General features: G+C 40.9%; 1 protein-coding gene across 3 annotated transcripts in view; it reads left to right on the top strand.

Annotated features, from left to right (window-relative positions):
• The window catches only part of Adamts12 (ADAM metallopeptidase with thrombospondin type 1 motif 12), a 306,637-nt gene that overhangs the window by 100,916 nt on the left and 189,812 nt on the right, over window positions 1-15,909 (top strand). For 2 of the 3 annotated variants that reach the window (XM_076857358.2, XM_076857359.2), the window contains one exon: window positions 10,036-10,177. The exons of the other annotated variant lie outside the window; for it this stretch is intronic. In XM_076857358.2, the coding sequence (XP_076713473.2) occupies window positions 10,036-10,177 (142 nt within the window). The remainder of the gene's footprint in view (window positions 1-10,035; window positions 10,178-15,909) is intronic. 3 annotated transcript variants of the gene reach the window in all.

The following is a 15,909-nucleotide window of genomic DNA, read 5'->3' as shown; positions in this document are numbered from 1 at the left end:
CAAAATGTTAACTCTGTGCCATTGTATATTGGATATATTCAACTGCTGTGACCCGCACAGCATCAACAAAGGATTCTTGAGTAGGGGCTGCAGGAGATGAAGAAAAACACAGAAACAAAGAAGACACAGAGAAATTTTCACAAAAATCTGGGGCCAGGTGGAACACTGCACTCTGATGGAAGAACCCAGATCCAGAAGTAGCTCTACAAGTTTTTTTTATAGAGGGTCTTAATCAGGAAGCTAAGCTATAAGGCATTGTAGATTGTTCCAGACTTGTAAGTTATCAGAGGCTTCTTTGTGCACTAAAAGCTAGAAACATTTTTTGTAGTTCTCCTAAATATTGCAGTGCTAAAAACATTCATTCTGCTTTACCCAGGAAACCCCTTGTCCTAGGACGTCTGGTAACTATTAGGCATCAGAGCCAAGAGTCAAGGTTGTTAGTATCCTAGCCTTTGGTAAGGAATGTTTCCCAGGCTTGGCTTTTGCTGACACCACAGGATTAGCTGATGACTGGGGCTCATCAGCTCTCCACCTGTAACTTGCTTTTGGTTTTTATAGGAGCTCATAGCCAAGAGTTTGCCTTGAATCTCAGAGGACTTTAGACTTGGACTTTGGGGCAATACTAGAATCATAAGATTATAGTACTTTAGGAAATGAACTAAATGCATTTTGTATTGTAAGATGAGTTTTTCAGGGCCAGGGGTGGAATGTTGTAGTTGGGATATGAGGTGTCCCCCAAAAGGCCTTATGTTAATGCAGGAGGGTTCAGAGGTGAAATGATTGGATTGTGAGAACTGAAATCTGGGTGGTAAGTGGAGGCAGGTGGGGCCAGGCTGGAGGAGGTGGGTAACTGAGGAGTGTCCTGAAAGAGTTCATCTTTCTTGTGGCTCCTTACCCCTCTCTCTAGTTCGTGGCTACCATGAGATGAGCAGTGCTCTTTTATCACACCCTTCCGCCATGATGTTTTGTCTCTCCATGGGTACAGAGCAATGGAATCAGCCCATCGAGGACTAAATCATTGAAATCACCAGCCAAAGTAAACTTTTTATCCACTAAGTTGTTACTTGTCAGGTATTTTGGTTCCAGCAATGAAAAGCTGAGTAACACAGTAGATACAGACCAGTCATGTATCAGCACATATTGTCTGAATACTATTCCTGCATTTACAATATTAAGACATGTGAATGCAGTCCTACAAATTGGTTTGACTGAAGTAATGATATTGGGAGAGAAAGGGGTGGTTGTGGAAGGGACTTAAATCCTCCTCTCTGAGAGCAGGCACAGCATTTTAGATGTGTCTAAAACTGATGATGGAAGGGTAGTATGTTATTTAGAAATATGGAGACAACTTCCAGAATAAGGTTAAAAAAATCAGCAGTATTACTTATTTGGATTGGGAGGAATAGAGCAAAGGACCATTGTTTTTGATAACTGGCTTTTGAGAAATATTTCACATTTTAAATCATGTGCTTAAGTATGTAGGAAATTGTTATATAAATGCAAAAGGCAGTATATTAAGCTTGATTAGATTCTGAATTAGAAACAAAGGGAGGAACAAAAAATAAATAGCTAAATTGATGTTCTGGAGACAATTTAAGGAATTTGAATGTAGGACGAATTTAAGTTACTTGCATAGTGGAATGATTACTAATTTTCTTAAGTGAGGTAATAGAGAATATCTGCTTAGGACATGAATACTGAAGTATTTCAGGCTTAATTGCCACAATATTGGCAGATTTCCTTCATGTGGTTCAGTGTGTGTGTGTATATATATATATACACACACACACACATATATATATACATACATATATATATATATATATATATATATAGAAAAAAGTGGCAAACTATTGAATATAATATTGTCTTAATATTGTAAATGTAGGAACAGTATTCAGACAATATATACTGATATATCTGACTGGGGGCATATAGATATCTACTGTACTATTTGAATTTTCTGTACTTTTGAAATTTTTCAAGATAAAATATTGGGAAAAGAACAACCATCACTCATATATGTACCTTTTAAATTAACTTTTTTCCTGCAATTTGAGGTTCAGGCACAAAAAGCTATCCCGTTTGCAGAGGGACTGGACTCTTTTCATGGTCTGGTTTTGCTGTGATCTGTTCATATCCAAAATGGCACCAGGATGCAGAGTGAATACTAAGAATGGCAGGGAGTTGAACTCTAATGAAGAACTCTGGTCAAGTTTGGACCTTGTTTAAGAAAATAAACTCCATTAAACTTCAAGGAGCACAAAGACCTTTCATGTTCAATATTATTTTTCCCAATTCTAAGACTCAATTCCTCAATCCACAGATTCTTTTGTGGAACCTGGTAAAATAAATCCTTCTTATTAGGCCAAATGTTTGCCATACCAACTCCATAAAGGATCCTTACCCACCAGGGAGGGGACAGAGCCAGGGTCATGTTCTGCCCAACCCAAAAACGGCTTTGTGTCCTCAGAGTGGAGGGTGGTTTCTGGTTTGAAAATGATGACCTTCTAAGGCATCACGAAGAAACAGTACTGTGTCCTGGGGCTAAATCCACCATAATGGTTTTCTGTTCCCCACCGGGGAAAGTGCTTTCACTTCTGGAAGCCAGTTCTCTCCTGTTGTTCTCCCTAATAACATGTTTCCTGGGTTTACAATGTGCTAGCATTTTTTTTTTCTTCCTCCTTTTGTTGGACTTCTCATTTTCTGGTAAGATATGGCAAACACAGGTACACAGATTGCTACTTAGAGGGATTTTCCTGTTTTTAAGCAAGGACATTGAGAAATTCTGAGAGGAAGAAAATTCTTTCCATAGGCTATTGGGAAAAGGAGGTATAGTCAGAAATGACCCCAATTCCCTAACATCCCTCTTTTTGCTCAAGATTAGATCGTTTTGTATGGTGCTGTTAGAGAGAGGTAGATTTGGCTGAGATTTTGGTTGCCTCTTAGCTGATGCTCCTTGTTTTATTGGCTCATGTGGGAATACAGTTTGAAATGTAATGAAAATTCCTTTCTTAATTTTCAAGAAGAGTTTTGTGTCAGTCCGGCATTTTTCAGACTGCCCATTTTCACATTTATTTTAAATTTCAAATCTGAAATATTCATTCAACTAAACTATCTATTTATGGAATGTTTTTAAACATTTTGGGGTGGTTACATTTTAATTGCACCAACTTGCCAAGATGTTTTGTACGTTGTCTGCCAACCTCATATTCTTTACAACCTGTAGCCATCATCACAGTTAAAATGTATTTAAATTGAGGTAAATTAAGGGCTGACATGGGGCTGTTACTACTATTTCTTGTATCTTTAGTGTTTTCCCAACTGGAAGGTTAGGGAGATAAAAACCACAAAGCACCACATGATGGAGGAGTGCAGTGTTTTTCAAAGTGTGATATGTGGATTATTGGTTTCTGAAACTCCAGGATACTTATTAAATGCAGATTCTACGACATTATACCAGACTTACTGAATCTCTGGGCAAAGCTCTTGAGCATAAATGTTTTAATAAGCTCTCCATATAACTCTTTTGCACACTAAAATTAGTGAGCCTCTGGACTATTGAGTGAATTTGATGCTTTCTTTTTTTTTTTTTTGGTAGTTGCAATTTTGATTTCTGAAGATACACTTTAATGGCCTGATTCTGCCCTAAGATTCTGCTCTTGCTTCTCAAAACAATAATTAGTGAACTATGGGAATAAATCTTAGGAATTAGAAGAGAATAAATGCACTCAGTCCTAAGTATTCTCACATGAAAAACAAAGATAATTAAGAAGCAACTTCCGTATCCTTATATGAGCAAATTTTTTTCCAGAATAAATAAAAAACGTGTTTCCAAAAATAAACAACTGTGCTAACCATACTGCAAGATGATGAAATGATTATTAATAGGGAAGATTCTATCAGTGTGAGAAGTTTGTACAGAAAGATTTTTGGGGGGTAAGTTCTCGTTTTTTGTTTGTTTGTTTTTGGCTTGGGGTCATTGTTGCGTATTACCTCATCCAGTTCTTAATATTACTCCTCACCAGAAAAACATGTTGTCATCACCATTTTATAGGTGAGGAAACTGAGACATAGAAAGACCAAATTACTTGTACGAAGCTGCATCGCTTGCTAGTGCTGGAACTCGGTGTTGAACTCAGGTCTTGTCTCCAATCTGGCGTTTTCCACTGAAGGAAAACAAACTGCTATAGATTCTGTTTCTAGCAGGAAAATAAGGAGGCAGGACTTGGCATCCCTGAGTGACTTACAGACTTGTATATTAAATCAACTGAAGAAGTTGGTTTAATTCATTTGAGGAAATCCCAGTTTGCTAATTCTGATTGACTTTTCCTGAAAGGTGCACCAAAAGCCAAACTCTCAGGCTGAGAAGATGTTTGTACTTTGTTGGAGGTTTGATTAGAAGCCTTGATCTTGGCTTTTAGCCCTGAGACTATCAAAAGAAAAAAGAAAAAAAATTTAAAAAAAAAGAAAGAAATCTGTCAATTCTGTCACCTCTCAGATTTTTCCAGATAACTTCCTGTACACCCAGTCACCACTAATTACCCACTAGTTAGCATGGTATCTGTTGGACCTGCTTGGTGTCAGCTAAGGAGAGCTCTGCATAGAGGTGAAGGATTCTCACCCATTCCCTGCTCACTAGTGAGACCCACACACTTCATAGAAGGAAGTTACTTCTGCAGCTGTAAGGAGCGAGGGGAGGAAGTGATTCTGCCCTAAGTCTTGGATATAGGCTATGAGGGCCTACACATCCTCTTGCTCATTCCACCACTGTCTGAATCTGGACCTTGATCTGAGCGTATTTGAGTCTGTCTCATACGTGAGGCCCTACCTCCTGGCTCTCTCAGCTCAGACCTGACAAGTACTCCTGAAAACATTGATTTGAACAGTTCCTTCCTGCTTCCTTCTCTCCACCCTTCTGCCTACAGTATCCATGGGCTCTCATCTCTCCGTTCTTCTGCTCAGAATCTTAAAGATCCTGACGTCTGGCAATTTCAGCTTACATTTGTGGGGTCCCTCCACCCCCTTGCACAAATAGTCATCCCTCTCTGAAGCCCTCAGGCAAACACATCATCTCTCTTGCTCTGAGAACAGCTGATTCCATCACCTGCCTGATTTCAACTTCCCTTCAGATTTCCACTGAAGGAGCAATGCTTCCACTCATATGGAGAGGCCAGCTGTTAGGGTATGGGCTCCATCTTCCAGCCCAGAGATGACTCATGGTCACTACCACTCCTTGACATCCCTCCCTTCTGGCTGGAGGACAGCACCTCTCGATCTGTGGAAGCAAAGAATGAGGTTTATCAGTGCGGCAGGTGGTAGCTTTTAAAAGGGCCTCTGTGAGTGTTCGCAGAAGCCCTTAACTTCAGGCCCACAATCTGGAGAAAGTCCCTTTGACTGTCATAATAGCTAACAGCTAATGCTTACTAGGCACTAGGTGCTGACACTCATCCAGCACTTTGTATAAACTGACTTAATCCACATGAAAATCTCTAATAAATTACTGTAACTACTGTATTTACCAGATGAGGAAACTGAGGCCCAAGAAGTTAAGTCACTTGCAACTAAGAGACAAATGGAGCAACTGGACCTGGAGTACTTGCTTTCAAACACCATTTTCTACTTGTTTCTTGTGGGTGATGCTGTGATCAAATGGACTATCACACATTTATTGAGTACCTATCATATACCAAGGCCTCTGGTAGGGATTTTACATATAGCATCTCTGAAAGTCACAAGTTAACATAGGTTTTGCCCCATTTTATAGGTGAGAAAACTGGGTGGGCTCCTGGGTTAAGTAGTGTGACCAAGATCACACAGCTCATGCTGTTTCTAATAAACCCTGCCATAACTTGATTTTATATCCTTTGGAACTCATTTTGTCCATTTTTTCAAAAATATTTTCCCCTACATTTTCAGACTCTGAATTCAGTAGGACCTGCAGCCAGTGCATTGGGAGTGGTCTTGTGTAACAGGGTTGCATCAGGCTTCTCTGAAGAGCAGCTGAGAGGTGTGAGGGCATGTAGGTTAACGTTCCAGGCTCTCAGGGACAGCTCCCTGGAGAAGTCGAGCTTAGTATCCATTTCTTTATGGCCACAACCCCAGTTCCACTCTTCTGCTGGGATATTTGTGCCTCCTTTTCAGGCTTCAGGACAGTGGCAGCTTCCTCACACAGTCTTTGCACTGGTAAGTTTATTTCCGGACACTCATTTTAATTTTGGCAAATGTTGCATATATATATATATATATATATATATATATATATAGTTGCTTCTATGAATTCTCTGAAGTCTGCCTACGGTGCATTGGTGTTCCCACTCTGGTTTCTGATTGCTCATGAAAATTAAATTGTTATAGTCACATTTTCGCTGTTATTTCTTTTTTTAAGGCAAGTGCTCAAATCTTTCTTTGATTACAACACTCATCACCATACTTTGAATATGCTTATGGATCTTTCCCCATCCCTAGTCAGCCAGTTTCTAGAAATAAGAAATCTAACTGCCTGCAGCTATTTAAATTTAAGAAAATAAAGTTAAATGAAATAAAAAATTCAGTTCCTCTGTTGCACTAACCACATCTCAAGTGCTCAATAGTCACATGGGGCTGGCAGCCACTGAACCAGACAGTGCAGACAGAACATCTTTACCATTACAGTAAGTGCTGTCAACAGTATCATTCCAGTACACAGGAACCATCTTCTATATTGCCATATCTCTAACACCTGCCTGGCTCGTGGTAACTGCCAAATGGGTACAATGGAGAGAACCTTTCTGACTTCAGTCCATATCTCTTCAAACTACATGTGTCACTAGGGCTGCCAAGATTCACAGGCAGTACCTCCTGAACTCAGTGGCATTACCAGTCATTCTCCTCTTGGGCTCCATGGAGGCCAGGAGGGAGCTCTTGGCATCTCAGTAGGCAGTGGAGCACACTAGAGGAATCTTTCCAGTGATGGCATCACTACTTCTACCACCTCTCCATCTTCCAAGGTATGTGTAATCCAGAGACTTCTATTTTTAACTGGCTTGTGGTCCTGGATACTTATTAAATGAGGAAAAGTTGTTTGCATTGTACAAACCAGCAACAAGAAAGTTAATCATTCTGGAAGGCTTGCATGGCTTTAGAACTGAGCCAAGTGTTTTGGAGACTTTAGAAATTCAATCTTCTTTGCTCTCTGAAACTAGTCTCTTCCACTGGCTTCCACCTCCTGGGAGCCACAGCACTGGAGTCCATAACACTGAAGCAAGGGCTGTCCTTGCTTGTCCAAGCACTGCCAGTGGCAATGGGCTGGTCTGTGGGCTAAGAACATTGAACCCTTTTCAACTTGAAAATGCTAGGGCTTTGCTATTCCCTTCCCACTGTCTTCAAGAACATTGGCCTATCTTCCTGGCCAGGCTATGAATCTTGAGGGTAGGGTTCAGAGCTGTTGGCACAGGCTGGCCATGGAATAATGCAGACTGATACTCCAGAAGCAAGGGTTTGGGGTATGCTCTTGTATTCCCTTTTCTATCTATATAATGGGGGGACAGGTGTTACCTTTCTAGTGCTCCATATACCATAATACCAGACCATAGTAATTTAGGTACTTTCTTATCCCAATCCCCCCCACTTTTTTTCATTTCAGTTCTTGATTATCAGAATGTCAATCACATTCTTATCTCTATGGGAGTCAAAAAAATTGATGTGGTAATTTATGATATTTTCAAATAAAAAGGAATTCCTTTCTTGGACAGAGTGATGAGTTTGGTAACATAATTCCACTGTGCAATTCCAAGGGGTGTCGTTCACATATATATACCACTAGTTCTATAATACCACGAGTTCTTAACCTTCAGCCTGCTAGGTTTTACTTGTGGTACTCCTGAAGGCACAACAGCATAGATTAGGTCACCTTTTTTCTAGGCTCTGTGACTTTAAAGCATCCTATTCAGTAATTTCTTCTAAGACATTGCTAGTCTCTCCCTGAGCCCCAAATCACTGTTACTAACTGAAGTTTAATGTCAGAGAAATTAAGATGACTAACACTTTGATACAAGTTGAGGGGAGGGAAGAGGGATTGTGGGCATTTATTCTCAGTCTTGAGAGTGTCCTGAGGAATATGTGACAGTCCCTCCTCACCCTTCCTTAGGAGGGAGCAGTGGTGATCAGATGCCAACTGACATGCACAAGGGCACCTCTGCACTGTCCTACACCTGGGTTTGCCATTTATCTACTGAAGCAATTTCAAGAGTGATTTAATAGGCCTTGAGAAAGCTAAGCACCATAACAAGATCCTTTCCATTGGCTAGTCCTCCACACTTGAAATGAATTAGTAGACTTTTTTCTTTTGCATCAAATAATGCATCTTATAAAAAATAAGAATATATTCTAATATATTTTTATTAGAAATCAGGGTAATAGTTAATCTTGGGGAATATTTTTATTTGGGAAGAAGAACATAGAGTCAGTTCGTTACTGGTGATGTTCCATTTCTTTTTCTTTTTTGACAGGGGGACAGAGAGTTGAACTCGGGTACTGAGCTACACTCTCAGTTCCTTTTTTTTTTTTTCAGTTTTGAGATACGGTCTTACTAAGTTGCTTAGGCTGGTCTCAAACTTGCAATCATCCTGCTTCAGCCTCCTGAGTTGCTGGGATCACATGTGTGCACTATGGTACCTCGTGTAATGTACTGTTTCTTCACATTCATGTTCCCTTCATGAAAGACTTATGAGTATTTACAGTTATGATTTGTATATCTCTCAATATGATACAAAATAAAATTTCTTTAAAACAACTTTTAGAGGCTTGCCTTAGAAAGCATTCACAGATATTTATAAGTTATTTAAACAGTTAGGTTGTTTTATTTCCAAAAGAGAGTTAACAGTTTGTTAAGACTCGTGGATACTGGAAAGGAGAAGAGTAGACAATAGAGGAGATCTCATTCTGCCTGGGTTCTTCTGAATACAGAGTACAAGTCCTCAGTGAATTCATACTTTCTCAATTTCACTTTTTTGGGGGGGTATATGAGAAGTGAACAGATTGCATGAAAAACTGGGCTGGGAAGTGCCTCCTTTTACTCAGAGCCAGACCTGGTAACAGAGGAAGGTGATTTTCTTGGGCCGTGTGCTTCAGGGAAAGTGTGGAGCCAGGGTTTCTTTGTAATCTAACCACAGATGATTTCTTCCAGCATGACCTGGCTCCTGAATGCTGAGAAAAGACCAATAAACCAGGGCCACCTGGGCACCAGATGTACAGAACTCTTTGTGTGTTAGAAGAGGGAGGAGGTGCAGAGCTCAGCTGGGAAATGCCCCCCCCAACACACACACAGACTCTTCCCCCAACAGCAGTGTCTTTTCCTGCCGGTTCCCTTCTCCTCAGCACATGTGGGGTCCTGGGTCAGCAGCCCCACTTGCACATGAGCAGGTCTCCTGCATGCCCTGTACTGGCAGGTCGCCAGCTCTCCCAGGTCTCATTCAGCTTCTGAGAAATATTGAGGCTGAAGAGATTTCTGTGTACACAGGCTTAGCCTGTGAAGGAGTGTAGATGGATGGGAGCCATTTGCAGGAAAATATTTGGCTCTCAGACATTCTCCTTCATAATCCACAAAATTGTTAACTCTTTCCTCAAATGAAGTCCCATCTGTTTCTTTTGCACAACCAGGGTCCCAAATTCAAGTCTAAAGAAATCCCAATTAGTCCTTTTTCTTGATGGTTTTGTTGTTGATTTTTTTCTTCAAAGACATCAGTATTGGGTTGATAACAGTACAAAAAGGGACCCCAGGTCCAGCCATCTCTGAGGAGTCCTGGACTTCCACTTTGTTTCCATGGAACAAATGAGTCTCATTAGTGACAGGCCCACATTCTCCTCCTGTGCCTGGCCTCTGATTCACGGTCAAAATGGAACCAAATCTCAGCACTGCATGCAGTCTGTTTTCAGCTATTTTATTGAAATTATTTGATACCACTGTGGGCCTTGCCTGTTCTTCCTGTCCTAATATACTAATTTTCTTTGCCTAGAATTGACTCAATTAAATCTTCTTATTGAATATATTTTCAGACTGGATTTTTCCATCTACCACATGGAGACTTTTTCATTGAGCCTGTTAAAAAGCATCCAGTGGCTGAGGGTGCCTACCCACACATCGTTTACCGGAGGCAGAGAGTTCAAGAGACAAAGGAGCCAGCCTGCGGATTAAAGGGTATTGTGACTTAAACATCTTCACAGGTTGAAGAGTTGGCTCTTTTGATTGACCTCTTTTTATTTAAGCCCATTACCTGCTCTCTATTCTGCTGCCAGAAAGTATGAGCCTTGTATAAATTATTTCATTTCTCTATGCTCAAGTTTCTTTATATTGTTAATGGGAAGCAGGAAAAAGGCTTTCCTATATCCTTTTTCCATTAGATGGTGAGACTCATATAAGACATTCATAATAGTATATTGGTTTTAAAAATACAACTTTTCTGAACATTTAGAGGAAATCTAGCTTAAAGACTCCATAATCAATGTTAACAGCATTAAATACATTAGTGGGTAATATTACCAGACAGCTTATCACACCTGCATGTGGAAAGCAGATTTAAATGTTTGATGATACTGACAATGATGAATGGAGGAACAATGAAAAACATGTCAACACATTATTAGATAATGAATTCTGCAGAGCTGCTTCTGTCTGTGTTGTGTTGTGTTCTGCCCGGTGTTTGTTGAGCTCTGTCCTCTGCCCTTGTGCCCTGGATATATTCTGTTCCGCCCTTCTCTGTCTTGTCCTAAGAGGTTAACGGAGCTTTCAGAGATAAACTGACCCAAGTTATTTCCTTGGAAACCCACATTCTCTTTAATGTGCAGGAAATAGTAAGCTATGAATAAAGGGCTATGGGAAATTGAGACATTTCCTTAAGTATTCCATATTTCCTTTCTTCAGAAGGAAAAGTAAACAATGCCAGAATGACAGTTAACAAGAGAAATAAAGTAACATCCCTTTATTTCTTAAAAATTTGGAACACGGACTTCAAAGGGAAAACAGGGAGGGAGATGATAGAGGAGTGAGGGAGCCAGGATGACATTGCAAACAGGAGAAGGGATGGACAAGGGGACAAGTGACTGCTCTACAGACCAATGTCACCCACTTTCCCTACACTCAATAGCAACTTTTCTGGGAGTTTCTTCTATAACCTTAGCAGTGTGTGTACGCAATAAGAAACTTGAGTCTCTAATGTCTGTAGTGTTTTCTGGGCACCTAATCACACAGTTATCATTCATTAGCAAGTGATGTTAACTACCTTTTAAATTAAAGGATTTCCTGTACAAATCATCTAGCAAGTGCTTGAAGAAGAGATTCATCACCTGCTGCCCTCATTGCCAAAGGAACCAATCCAGATAATAATCTCCATGGGAATTTTAGGACTCTCTGTCACTGCCACTGTCACCTGGATTGTTGCCCAATTCATATTACACGTTGGGGTGATGGAGAGCATGTTGTGCATGTGATTCAATACCTTTTAGAGGAAATCTCAGGTGTAGGTTGCCAATGTGACTGTTACTAAGTCTGGGGGAGAATTTGACTACACAGTTGCTCCGTGAATTGCATTAATTCCTCATCCATCCTTCTTAAACACAGCTCTCTCCTGTAACTGTCCTGTTGAGGTAAGATGATTAGAAATGGATTGGGGCTAGCTAATATTTAGTCATTAAAAAAAAAGGGATGAATAGAGAAAGAGTGGGGTTCATAAATGCCACAGTCCCCATGAGCTCACACACAACACCACAATTACTGTGCTTGTCGTACTAGTTCTTATTGTGCTTCTAGGCCAATCTTATGACTTTGCACTTCTACAGAACTTTCGGTGGCTCATCCAACCTGCCAGTGAGCTATTTGTTGTGCATTTTTCTACACATTTCCTGGAAGACACTCTCTTCTACTTTCCCAGAACCAGTGTCAGAATTGATCTGCTGTGCTGGAAGGACCTTTCAGAGCACCTAGTGACGTCTTTCTCCACCAAAGAAGTGGTTGTCCCTTAGGGAAGGCAGTGGATTTTCAATGGAATCAAGTTAGTTTGTGTCAGAGAAAGCCAGGATTCCATGGTAGCTCAGGCTTTTTACTGCCTTATATTTCTTCTTTTCTTATTCCTTGAACATAAGTCTGATCACAAGCCTGTTGAGTAGAGGCTCCCTCCAACCCAATATTGTACAGCATTGCAAAGCAGGAACTAGGAACTCAGTGGCTCACTGACAGGACACTGAGGCGGGAGTGGTAGCCAAGAAGATGAAGCTAGTGTACACTGGCTTCTAGTCCAGCACTGACTGAAAGGAAAAAGAAATGTGGCTTTTCCAGATATTGAGGAAGTGTGAGTTGTTTGGGACTATCCCTCTTCCTAAGAGAATAATGCTTAAATGATAGCTAGATAGTCAAGAATCTCCACCATGCTTGTGAAACAATATGTGGCATTTGGAATTTGAAAATCTTGGTAGAGTGAATTGTACATGGTCTTGCTGTTCCAGATAATTGCACTGTCATGTTACCCTGCAGAGATGATGGAACTGACTGACAGCAGTTATGTCATTGGCCAACATTAAAGTACACTTTATGCTTAGGTCAATTGATGCTTTGTGAATCACTGTGATTATATTTAAAAAATCATCTTTACCATGTGTAAAGCATTCTTACTTTGAAGTACACTTCAAGAAAGAAGATATTGCAATTATTTTACCCCCAAATCTGGCACTTCCCTTAATTTTATTTGATACATAGAAAGTTTCCAGGAATTTCACAGTATGACCTTTATTAATATGACTTAATTTCTTTTTTTTTTAAAGATTTTAACATAATGCTATTAGACTCATCTTCATATTCTAAGTATGAAGTCCAGGTTAATATTTGTTGATTGAATGATTTGCAATGGGATGCTACAAATGTAAGTGGACACTGGTCTTACCTGGACATGGGACTAAGCACTGCAAGATCACTTTGAGTCTTGGAGGCAAGGACAGTGTGTTTTCATGGTAGCAATTAATGTTTGTGTTTTTGTCACACAGCTTGATTTATGTCAGTATTTGGAAAATATTTCCACCCCCACACATCCCATTCCTGTGCAGCAGCTGGAAATCTCATAAATAACCATAAAATTGTTTCTTTATGGGGAAAAAAGTTTACTTGTTAGATCTAAAATCAAATATTTGAGGAAATTATCAGTGTACCTTATCCTTTAATCTTCTCTTGCAAAATCAGAGAAGTGGATCCCTAGGGTCGTTTCTGGGCCAATGGGGCCAAGATTAGAAGGTTCTAGAATTTTGTTTACATTGGTTTGTGTATGGTAGATTGACCTTCCCTTCCTTCAAGAAATGTTAACTTGGTGCTTTCTATGGGCCAGAAACCAAGGGACATAGCTTTAAATATGTCAAGTTGGAACTTACCCTCATGAACTTGCTGTCTACTGGGAAAAGAACTTTAAAATTATAAAAATCATATCTATGAACGTTGTGACATGCTGTGGGTGTATACAGAGGAACCTGACACACCAGGAGGGTTGAGGATGGCCTCCTGTAGTAAGCCTTTTAAAAGGAGGCATAGATTCTTTGGGAGTCATTTTTCCTGAGCTCACTTCTATGGAATTTACAGGATTTGAGGAATAATGACTATTAGGAGCTGAACTGTGCCTCCCCCAAATTCATATGTTAAAATCTTAACCCCCAGAACCTTAGAATATGACTATATTTGAAGATAGAGTCCTTAAAAAGATAATTAAATTAAAATGCAGTCATGAAGGGGAAGCCTCATCCTTTGTGATCGTGACCTTCTAAGAGGAGGAAATCTGGACACTGTCATATGCGTTAGGGGTAAATGTTTGCTGGAGGAACATTCGAGGAACAGAGAACTTGTGAGGAACAGAGAGAGGCAGGTTTCTGCAAGCCAAGGAGTGGCCTCTCTTTCGAGAGGAGAGCAGACAGTCCAGGGGCATTTTCATTTTGTACCGTGTTCTACAGCTTAAGAAGCTGGCCTGGGATTAGAGTTACTTTACTTGCCAAAAATTTAAGTGATGACAGGTATCAATAATATGCCTGAGATTGCTACGTAATTAGCTGTAGATGGAAAGCAATTCTAATTATGTAACCATTATTTTTAGTCTGTCTTATATAGGCACGTGAATTTAAAATTTTCCTTTATCCACGGTGGAGTTGAGAGAGAAATGGACTAGAAATCAGGAGAACAGTGTCTCGTGCCATCTCTGTCACTCCCAACTTGGGCAAGCGTCCCTGTCTCCATTTCCTCCTCATTCTGTGGAAGGGTTTGGACGATCTTTGTGAATTCTCTTAACTCATTTAAGTTGTGAGTCTCTTTCTATTTGTACTCTGCAGTACCTAGAAACAGTCTTGACGTCCTTCAGTCATACCAGTGTGGTTTAAAAACTGTCACGTGGGATTGTACGTGCTAATGCTCTTAAGACATCTTTACCTAAAGGCAGAGACCTCACCCGTGTTTCCAGGAGCCCTATGTCTGATTCCCAGGTGCTCTTATTTCCCTGGCCTTCTGCTCCCTTTGCACCCTGGCCCCATCCCAAACATTTGGACCCAAGACTGTTGAGCACAGGCTGCTGCTCCCTGCACTGTGTCCCCGACCCAGAAGAAACAACCAGGACCTCAAGTGGAGGCAGCAGAGCCTCAGGGTCACTAGTTAGTGGGTGTGTCTGGTCTGTCATCATGGGTCAGAGCATCAAAGGGAGGAGGTGGCTGTTTCAGAGCCTGAGTCTGGACCCCAGAGCCCTGATACTTGGTGTGGAGGAGAGGGTCACGACATTGCAGCCAGAGTGGAAACTGACTTATCTAGGATACTGACCTTTATCTTGGAGTCAGATTGTTACACACACACACACACACACTCACTCTCTCTCTCTCTCTCTCTCTCTCTCTCTCTCTCTCTCAATTTCTCTTGAAATCTGGTTATTTGGTTAAAAAGACTTTGTATAGGTTTTTGAGTAGTCAGATACAGTGGGGTTGTCATTTTAATACTATTTTAACTAAATTAAGCCCCAGTGGTGTGTACGGATGTTTGTGTGTGTGCTTATGCGTTTGGTGTGTGTTTACATGTGTGGTGTGTGTATTTATGTATGTGTGTTTATTTCTGTGTGTGGTGTATGTTTGCCCATGCATGTTTATGAGTATGTTTGTGTGTGTTTATGAGTGTGTGCTTATGCATGTGGTCATATTTTTGCATGTGTGTGCTTATGTGTGTGCACAGCATGTGTGTGTGGGGGGGTGTGGGGTGTGCATGCATATTTAAACACCCATACACTGTTGGCTGCAGGAGGCAAAGGTTTGCTCAGCTGTGATGACTTGGTGGTTTATGGAACTTCTTTCTGTTCTTTTAATATATACCATGTTGAGATCCTGATGTATTCTCTCAGTTGAAAGAGGAATTCTTTGTTTAATCTAACTGGGAAGGGACCGTCCAAATCCTTTAGGAAAAAAAACAACTTTTCCTTAGAGAAGTTGTGCTAAGAATAGTGCCAGTGTCAACCCACCAGCAGCTGACCAGCACCTCGCCACCCATCCCACCACACTCCTGGAGAACAGCAGAAAGGAAGGAGCTCATGGTCTGATGCCACCTCGTCCCCACTCCATCCCCTCAAAAGACATTTGGCTGGGAGCCAGCCCTCATCACCAGCTCCTCTGGAGCTTCTGCCTTTGCCCTTGAGCACTTCTTCCCAGAGGGGTCAGCAGCACAGAGGTCCTGAGGACTGGCTCCATCCTTCCTCAGCCAGGTCAGTGCCTGACGTGAAAAATGGCATACATCAGGTATGAAGACAGCTTTTGACATACTGTCCGCAACTCAGGGCCATTCCTCACCAAAGCACAGAGCAGATGACTGAAGACATGAGAGCTGAGAGCCAGAAGTTTTTTCCTTATTGGGTCTCCTTTGCCCTTGGATCTCTTGGG

Source organism: Callospermophilus lateralis, chromosome 5 (assembly GCF_048772815.1).
Source record: "Callospermophilus lateralis isolate mCalLat2 chromosome 5, mCalLat2.hap1, whole genome shotgun sequence".
NCBI classification, from domain to species: domain Eukaryota; kingdom Metazoa; phylum Chordata; class Mammalia; order Rodentia; family Sciuridae; genus Callospermophilus; species Callospermophilus lateralis.
The sequence above is the reverse complement of the archived record's forward strand: the minus strand, read 5'-3'. Positions and strand labels throughout refer to the sequence as shown.